Raw genomic sequence first — 9,146 nt, forward strand, 5'->3', positions numbered from 1 at the left:
TATTTTACCGATAAGAGCGAAATCATTTTTCCCTTCGGGGCCCCTTAAACTGCCTCGAGGAGTGCTGGATGGCACGACTCGAGTGGTGCCCACTAGGTTGTCTCGATGCTCCTCCTCCCCTGCTGCGCGGCGCAGGGTGGCGTCATCTCCTGCTGGCACGTCTGTCTCTGAAGTCTCTATTTCATTGCTCACGCCCCATGCGAGTGTCAAAGCAAGCTTACGCAGTCACTCGGGAGTCTGGTCGCCGAAATAGATGTGTGGATGTTGCATGCCCCAGTGCACGGAAAGCTTTTTACAAACCACATGCCATCCGCGTGCTGATGAGAAATGGGCTCCGACATGCAAAAGTGGATCCAGCCAGTCGTTTTTACGGGGGGTGGGTGTTCTTGATGTATGACAGGGAAGCGAGGGGGAAGGGTAGTTCCTAATTGGTGGTAGGAGGTAGACAACACACACTATAGGGAGGGTGGTGGCTGAGGCAGGCTTACGGGTGAGGTGCGATCGCCTTTAAAGCCGCTCATAGATCCACCACTGCCGCCATGGCACAGATGCTGCCACACTGCACAGAGCGACGGGGGAGGAGGAGAATCCAGGCACCTTAGTGCCTACCGGTGCAAAGCGCTACCCCTTTCTCTTGCCATCACGTCGTTGTAATAACTGTGAAAGCAAGCACCTGATGCTGCGGTGACAGCTCAAGCTCCTTCAGGCTGGGCTGCCTGGTCGCCTTGTTGTGGCTCTTCGATGGCGGAGGCGGCAGTTGGGTTGGGTGGCCAGCTGGATGGCAAATTGAACAGTCACAACCAAATCAAATGAGGGCATTTACTTCCAGGGCTACTGCCACAAGAAATGACAAGGTATGGACAAGAAATGACATGGCCAGTAACATACAATACTCGTACACAAAAATTTAGGGCTAAGCAATGCTCGTACTTTCATTTCTTGCAACTACAGTTTGTGTAATACTGGCATCAGTTTCTTGACTCAGTTTCATTTACCCTCAGCAGCAGGATTTGCTCGTAGGTATTCAAAAGCCCCTAACATCATGGCATGTCTATCAAGAGCAATTGCTTACAGCAGTCGGACTAAAAAAAAATTCACATTTCAGTCTCCAAGTATGTTACATTATTCAATCAATCAATGACAAATTACAGGAAGCAAAAGCATTTAGGATATAATCCCTACTGTTGTTCTCAGTGCTTATGTAAAATGTCAACGCATGAGAGCATTTCCACATACAGCATTATTAAAATGTATAAAATTGGCCATCGTGGCTTGTTTAGATCACCTAACCTTCGTAACTGACCCAATACAATTAATTGTCAATGACAAAAAAATAAAAAGGTTGCAGTTAATCACTGTTATAACTCACCGTGGTCGTTGGGCCGATGAAACCTCGGGAGGGGAACTTCAACGCCTACAGTGAAAACCAAATGCCCATACGAGTCAATGTCTAACAGTTGTTCAAGAAATGCCAGAAAATGATTGCTTTTAAACACATCACACTATCACCCTTGTCACCTTTTCATCTCAAGCTAGTAAAGGGAAGGAACACAGCTGCAGTGTTCCAAATATGTTGTTGCAGTGCTTGGCCATTGAACTCAAGGTCCCGTTAAAGATAAGTGGTTGCGATTTCTCGCGCTCGCCACTACGACATCCCTCATAATCGTATCGCAGTTTGGCACATGAAACCCTAGATTATTATTACTAAAAGGTTGCAGAAATTTTAAAATTTTTAGAACCACCTTCAATTTTATAATGTACCTAAACGAAGATAAAACATGAACAGAATTTTGCAAACTGATGTGAAAAAAAATTATGTTCTAAGAAAGTGGTTCTCAAATGGAGGTCCGCAGACCCTAAGGGGTCCGCAAATCCATTTCCATGATCCAAGAAACCTTCACCCGAATTTTTTTTAAAGGGTCCCTAAAAACCCCCTTCTGATATTTTCCCAAACATTTTAAGTAAACCAGCGCATCGCGTGCAGAATGCCGTCGCGATCAACGATGCCACACGCCACAGCGCTACAGGTAGCGGGCGCACCACGATTTCGAAAAAACAATAGCTTCTCCTTTTGGGTCATCGCCCTCCCTGCCACTGACATGTGTGACATCACCAATGAAACTCGATGACATTACCACTTTCGATGCTTGCGATTGGCCGAACGACAAAAGACGAATTCCAGTCACTCTGCAAACAGCTGTTCGCGCGCGCGCACCTTGCCGTTCTTGGTCGTGTTGCCGCTTGGGAATCGACATCTGCGACCCGTAACGCAACGCAGGGTCCATACCGGCACGATTCATAGGGGCACAGGCCGGCACGACAGCAACAGCGGTTAGTCAACGATCAGTGCACCCAGATGACACACACAACACAGTGACGGCAAGCTGGAGCGTCGGAGTGGCGGCTCGTGGCAACCAAAAGTAGACACTGTCTCGAACAGTGCGCCAGCCACGCGAGGTGAGGAGGAACACTCAGCTGATTAGGCGAGGAGGGGCCAAGTGGTTTTGGAAGAGGGTAGCGTAGGAAAGAGGGAAAGAAGCGATCGCCGCGTTTCGATCATCAACGCGAGTAACTCTGCTATTACGACACCATTTCAAAAAAATTCTCACGGCTACGTGTTCGTTGTAAACTCGATCACAACTTTCTCACTTCAATGAAATTTTGTTCGTTGGGTGGTTTAGGGGCCCTTCAAGTGTGACTGTGCCACATATTGATGAACTGTCGGAAATGAAGTAATGTGGCACGTTTGTTTGACGCTTTTGGTAGATATAAAAGGCACCTGTGTCACGCTCCAGTTGTGTTAATTTACCTGCGGCAAGGGGTCCACCATCACTTCCACTAGTCCACAAGATGTCCCCGACACATTCATGGCTGAGAACCGTTGTTGTAAGACAACATGATTACAAAGAACGCTGTATCAAAAGCCCTGGGCTTATGTTGACAGCCTCGGGTTCTTCGTCATGTGCACTTAAGGGGAGGTCAATGGTCTTAACGATGAAAAATAATGAAAAAAAATTAATTTTTTTGAATATAGTATTTTTATAACATACAAGCATCACCACAACTTCTAAGTTTCATACATATTTGATTGATATTTCAGCCACGATAGAAATTTCTATCACCAAAACAAGCTATATTTGATAAAAAAAGGCAAAAGAAAAAGGGCTCTTTTACTGCCAAGCTGCCTCCAGACGGCATAGCTGCAGCAGCAGGCATGCCTGTTAAGTCCCTGGTGGCTGCTAATAATCTAATAAAAATTTTCCATATCTTCTGTTACTCAAAATGAACATCTATTTTCTTGCATTTTCCCAAACAGGCTTCTACTCGACTTGCTTTTTTGGTGCAGCGATTTCTTAATATCTAAGATAGCTCCAGCCGTAACACTTTTTGCTTTATGACGCTCAATGCATAGAGTTCGAACTGCTGTAAGCAAATTCTTTTCTTACTTTATAACTTTTTAATGTGCCTTTGTTCTTGAGCATTAGTATCTGTACTGTGAATGCTGAATTTCAATAGGCTGCTTAATTGCTATCAGCTTGCAGCATTTCAATCCTTTGTTCTTTTCGCTCATGCATTCTGCCTAGTTTATTATTATCTACTGTCTCACCAAACAATAACAGCGAACATTTAATTACCTCAATACTTATTTTATATCAAGAAAGAACTGCTTCACTTTTGAAATCATCCCAAAATAGTACATACATATTTGCGAGTACAAATTGAATCTGCTCAGAGAATGGACAAAATAGCCCCAGGTGCCATGTCCCCACTTAATTACACAAGCCTTTCTGTATTTCATCCACACGGAAATGCAACCGCCATGGCTGGAAATCTAGCCCACACCCTCGCGCTAAATGGTGAAATGCCACAGCCACACCATGCAGCAGGAGCATGTGCAATGTAATTGTGGCTAATGCAGTGCGGTAACACAATTGTGACTTGAAACTCTGCTAAAAACCATTTCGAATTTTGTGTATGCTGTGGCCTCTGGACTTTAATTCCTAAGGATACTAGTGTACGTTTTAATTAAGACCCATTAAAACATTACATTTGTTTCCACCATGACTGAAAAGCGAACATTTTGATCTCACTGTCAGTGGCGGAATGTAGCTACTATGCTGTTGCATTAAAATTTGAAAAAAAAAAAAAAGTGAACTACAGCATTGTCTACCATATAAATGCGCACTCTTCACTCCATAATACGAGTGAGTTGCCAATGCACACTACCATACATAAAGAACCCAGTCGCTGTTGCAATAATATCTTCAAGTACCACTAAAAGGGCACCTAAACCACATTAGATACTTTTGCAACATTTCTAGTAAATGCAAGCATCAGGCCCAGAATGCCGTCACAATTGACAATGCCAAATGTGGGAGCACTACGGGCTGCGGGCAAGCAACAAATTTCAAGAAACAGTCCCCTCATTCCAGGCCTTTCAGTAACTCTCAACATGCACTGTGACATTACCTTCTTGTCTGGTCATGTCATCCGCAAAAAGGACCTGTTTGTCTGCCAGCAGGCACAGGTGTTTGCTACTTTTTCTCGCCTTGCGAGGAGCCCTCAGCCAGAGAGAGAGGAGTCGATGGACAGAGCACAGCGAAGAAACGTGGAAGGAGCCAGGGCCTCTTTTGGATCAAACACATGCAACAGCCTATAATGCCACTGTTCCGAAAAATTTTCACACCTACGTGTTCGTTCATTGTTAACTTGTGCACAGCTGCAACGCCACCACAACTAAATTTCGACCTCTGAGTGGTTCATGGCCCTTTGATAAAAACGGTAATCCGTACTGCGATTTCCAGCCCTTTTATACTAACCTGAAGAGAAAGTGTCCAACTTGAGGGGAAGGCCGGCCTGTGCAGCCGCTATCAGTTTCATGGCCAGGTAGAACTGGGGACGACCGAAGTGGCCCAGGCGTTTGGCACCGCACAGCTCGGTAATCTGGGAAACAATTTCACCAAAGCCACTTCCGAAAAGGCACCAGCAGCACACATAAAAAAAAAACACTGTCAGAGATGTTAAGAAGTCTGACCAAAGACACAAATTATAAAGCTTAATGAATCAATATTACACACCAGGCAACGAGAGGCCGTCTCAGTAAAAGGGCACCTCACAGATATCTACCACCCCACATGGTATGGACCTCAAAGTAAGAAGAGAATTCGTAGTAAGCCACTAATACAAAGGCAGGCTAGGATTAAACCTGCAACCTTGCACTCCCCGGAAAAAGAAATACACACCCATAAGCACACACCCGCAGTTCTGGTGTTTCACACGATGAGACCCACAGCATGATTGTGAAGAACACCTCAGTGGGGGCACACAAGAGATATTTCCACCATCTGATGTTCAATAATGTTCACATTATTCTAAGTATAAACTTTTTTGCGTTTCACCCCCCTCAAAATGCATCCATGGTTGTGAAATGAAGCAGCGTCCTCGAAGAGCCAAAGTTGGGTCCAGTTGGTTGTGCATAGTCGACACTTGTAGCGAGCTGCAATTGTCAACAGTATCCTTATGGCTCCCACACCCAATGCTGTAGCCACAAAACCACTAGTGTGGATGTAAGCCACAGTGGCAGACCAGCTAAACCCTGTGTTTGCCTAATGGGAAAAAATAACTTGGATGTAAACAAAAGCTACGAGGAAAATTTTAACAGACCATACCCTTAGTCCACGAATGGCCCTTTACATGCTAAAGTTACCCTAAACTAACAGACACCCTTTGTTGTTTAAACGTCGCACTGTTTACTACTGATGAAAAGGTGCAACTACTGTTCGATTCTTGAATTCCATTATACACAATGGAGAAAACAAATAGTGAATAAAGAAATGTTACACCATATTGCACGCATGGTATTCTTTACAAATTAGCCCTGCAGTGCAAACGTGAAAAAGCTTTGCTCCATCGGCTACTATAGGTATTTTTCAAAACACTTGTTTATTCACTGCTATAAACATAGAAGCACATGACAACAATATTTTATTTTTCACAAGTGCCAGCTTGCAGGACCCCACTTGTGAGCCACCGAGGCATATTTCGCACCATTTTACCACAAAACTTTCCTTCGACATAGTTTCACCTTTACCACTCTTTATTAGCCTTTTCAAATGCCACCTAGGAAAAACTGTCCATTAATGCATCGAATTTTCGCATTACCTCAAGGCACTCGACATTCTCTTGCAATAAATATAATGTTATAACACACTGATTAGTGTGTTTTACAGGAATTGATCTTAATTCAGTGTAAATAAATATATATTGTTATCTTCATCTGCACTTAAATTTTGTATATATATAATCAAATGTAAGACTACATATATAGATCAAGTTTTTTTTAGTTATGTTCATTTTGAGGAAAGAAAATTATATTTTAAATGTGGCTCACAGACAGTGGTACATTGAACGACTCGTTAGCCATGGTAGTGCCTTCAACAAAGTCACCATAAGAAACAGCAGAGGGCAAAATAAAATTAAATTAAGATGCATCTGTCAGGAAAAGGGTTCAATTAGCCCAAATTACAATGTTTCATGGTCTGTCTTAGCCTCTAGTTGGCACAACTAGCAAATAAACAAGTGATATTCACAATTATGTAGAGAGCATCAAAAAGGACTAAATTAACGGATGCTGCCACTGAAACCCACCAACTTCTTGAACCATATATACAGAACAGTAAAATGCTGGAATAACTGCACAGAAATACGGGCATCCTTATTCAAAACAAAACAAGGAAATGATTCAACACGCTGTGCAGTGAAGTCACGTACCAGATAATGCATTGGGGTCAGAGGAAGTGTGAACATATGAGGGTAAACAAGAGAAGCCCCCAACTCCCCGGATGATAAATTCAACAGCTCACAATCATTACAAAAAAGGCACAACAAAGCAGATCATGCACAGACAATCTATTCATAGCACAGCATGCCTATCAGTCATGCACATACCATCATGTCAGTGCTAATATCAAAGAATGAGTAATCTGCATAAGGGTATGCATTTCTTTGCTGACCACAACTGCATGCGATATTTGGGCTTAGGCAACAGCTTGTTAGTAACTGGGACTTGCAGTCTCTTTTTATTTTTCTTCATAATGTAAACTAAAGAGAAAAAGTGTTCAACTTCAGATTCACGCCAACGAAATCCAAGATTAAAACATGCCAACTAATATAGAAAATCCAGTTGAATTGCTGCATTTGCAAAAATTCTGAGGGTTTGGATCATGGCGACTTATATCCCTCGTGCCAGGAATGCAAGCAAAACCAGATGATGGGACACCAGAATTACTCCACAATTGGCATTCAAGCTATTGTGTATGTTGCTAAGCACCAATACTTTTTTTTTTACATACATCGCAAGAATTACCATAAAAGCTAGACAGTTTCAGCGACACCTACCACAGAGACCCAAAATACAAAGCATGGCCACGAATCTATGAAATATAAAGGTACATAATCTAGCACCCGACAAGACTTTATCGGAACTGCACGCATTTAAAATGCATTTGACAGCTTTTACATTTACAAAGCTGTTGAACTATAGCTTTCACACTAGGATCTTAGTAGCTCAAGTTTGTTGGGATTGTGTACGCACATGAAATAATGATATGACCTCATATATCAGGCAAGCAAAATGGCATATGATATTCGACACCCCTTTTTCACTACGGTTCAGAGATAATGCTGCCTGCTCAAATGTACAAGATGCAGCATACATTTGGCTGCAAGTCCTGAGACCACCGTACCCGAGACATTGGCAGGCTCAAGGGGAAATTAGAGCTTGCAAGGGTATATGCAAGCAACATCGCGTGATGCAATTTTACTGGCACTGGTCACATACTTCTTGAAAAATTCCATGCTTTTTCAGAGGCCACATCTGTACACTTTTGTGTCCGAGTACATACCAAACACCAATCCTTGATCTCACGGTATGCCGGGCAGCCTCCATCAATGAAGAGAAGGAAAATGTTCTTTGGTTCGTTGACCATGAAAAATGTGACGAAGGATAAACACAGCAAACAGGCATGGCTTAGAATGGGCCTCGATGGCGCAGCTTCACCTTCACGTTCGCCGAGGCAAGCATCGCCAAGACAGGTTAGTAGAAACAAAACACGGGATTTGCGCTTTAGTTGGCCTATCTCCGAATGTGTTCAGAGGCTGCCACAGCGCAGCAAACAAGCAGCGTGATGAGGCGGGAATACTGAAAGTACCATAAAACACTACTCAAAAGCTGAACAAGCTAACCACGTACCGGCAGGAAAGGAAAACAGACCAAGGCTCGGACCAAGCCACTAGCTACTGACGCAAGACACTTCGGCTGGCTGAGCAAGCCCGACTCGTGGAAGCAGCAGCGAATGCAAACCGCGGAAGACCTGACGCCGCTGCGTCGACAGCTGTCAATGCCAGCGCAGCGAGACACCGTCAGCGCGCGAGTGTCACCTTACAATGCAACAAGAAACACGCATACGCGACAGAAAGGAAACATTTCGGCTGATATTCTACCCGGAAAAAAAAAAAGAGAGGCAAGAGCATCGACACAAGATAGCTGCCTCGTATCACGCTTGATTATGATATGGCGAAGTGACCAAGCCGGTCATTGACCAAACGGGTATTTCTCAATCGCGAAGTTTATCGAGAAAAAAGAAATAATGATGTCGAATAGTCGCATACCTGCTGGAGAGTTTCGGTCGGTAGCTGTGTCGCCAGTAGCAGCTCGGACGCCTTGGAGCCAGATATTTTCTCTTGCCCATCGACGTCGTAGGCTGAGAAGAGCTCGCCGAAATAGCGCTGCTCACCATCGGTCAGTTTCAGCCCAGGGTTCTCCATCGCGGATGACAGCTTGTGTGCTTGTAACGGCACGCGTGCGCGATCAAAGACTCGCTGTCAGCATCCCTGAAAGAGGCAGGGGGTTCGAACATCTGGCGATGTGTTCGGCCAGTTACGCTCCATGCGAAAAACAAAACAAAAAAGAACACCGCGAACGGTCAAAAATCTGTCCCGAGCTGTCGGCTCCCACCTCGCAGCACCAGCTGCTCGAGCGCCGACGTTTTCAATTCGCGTAGGTGTGAACACGAAACCGACACACGTCGAGCTGCAACGGAACCGCCTGAACCGCTGCTTGACGGCAATTACCAGCCAAACACTCG

General features: G+C 44.2%; 1 protein-coding gene across 6 annotated transcripts in view; it reads right to left on the reverse strand.

Moving 5' to 3' along the window:
• Nucleotides 1–9,146, reverse strand: part of Reps (RALBP1 associated Eps domain containing) — a 52,103-nt gene that overhangs the window by 42,695 nt on the left and 262 nt on the right. For all 6 annotated transcript variants that reach the window (XM_075895759.1, XM_075895758.1, XM_037425196.2 and 3 more), the window contains exons 2-5: nt 8,671–8,892; nt 4,821–4,944; nt 1,370–1,414; nt 674–774 (exon numbers count right to left, since the gene is read on the reverse strand). In XM_075895759.1, the coding sequence (XP_075751874.1) occupies nt 674–774; nt 1,370–1,414; nt 4,821–4,944; nt 8,671–8,826 (426 nt within the window). In that variant the 5' untranslated portion in view covers nt 8,827–8,892. The remainder of the gene's footprint in view (nt 1–673; nt 775–1,369; nt 1,415–4,820; nt 4,945–8,670; nt 8,893–9,146) is intronic.

Source organism: Rhipicephalus microplus, chromosome 5 (genome assembly GCF_043290135.1).
Source record: "Rhipicephalus microplus isolate Deutch F79 chromosome 5, USDA_Rmic, whole genome shotgun sequence".
Classification (NCBI taxonomy): domain Eukaryota; kingdom Metazoa; phylum Arthropoda; class Arachnida; order Ixodida; family Ixodidae; genus Rhipicephalus; species Rhipicephalus microplus.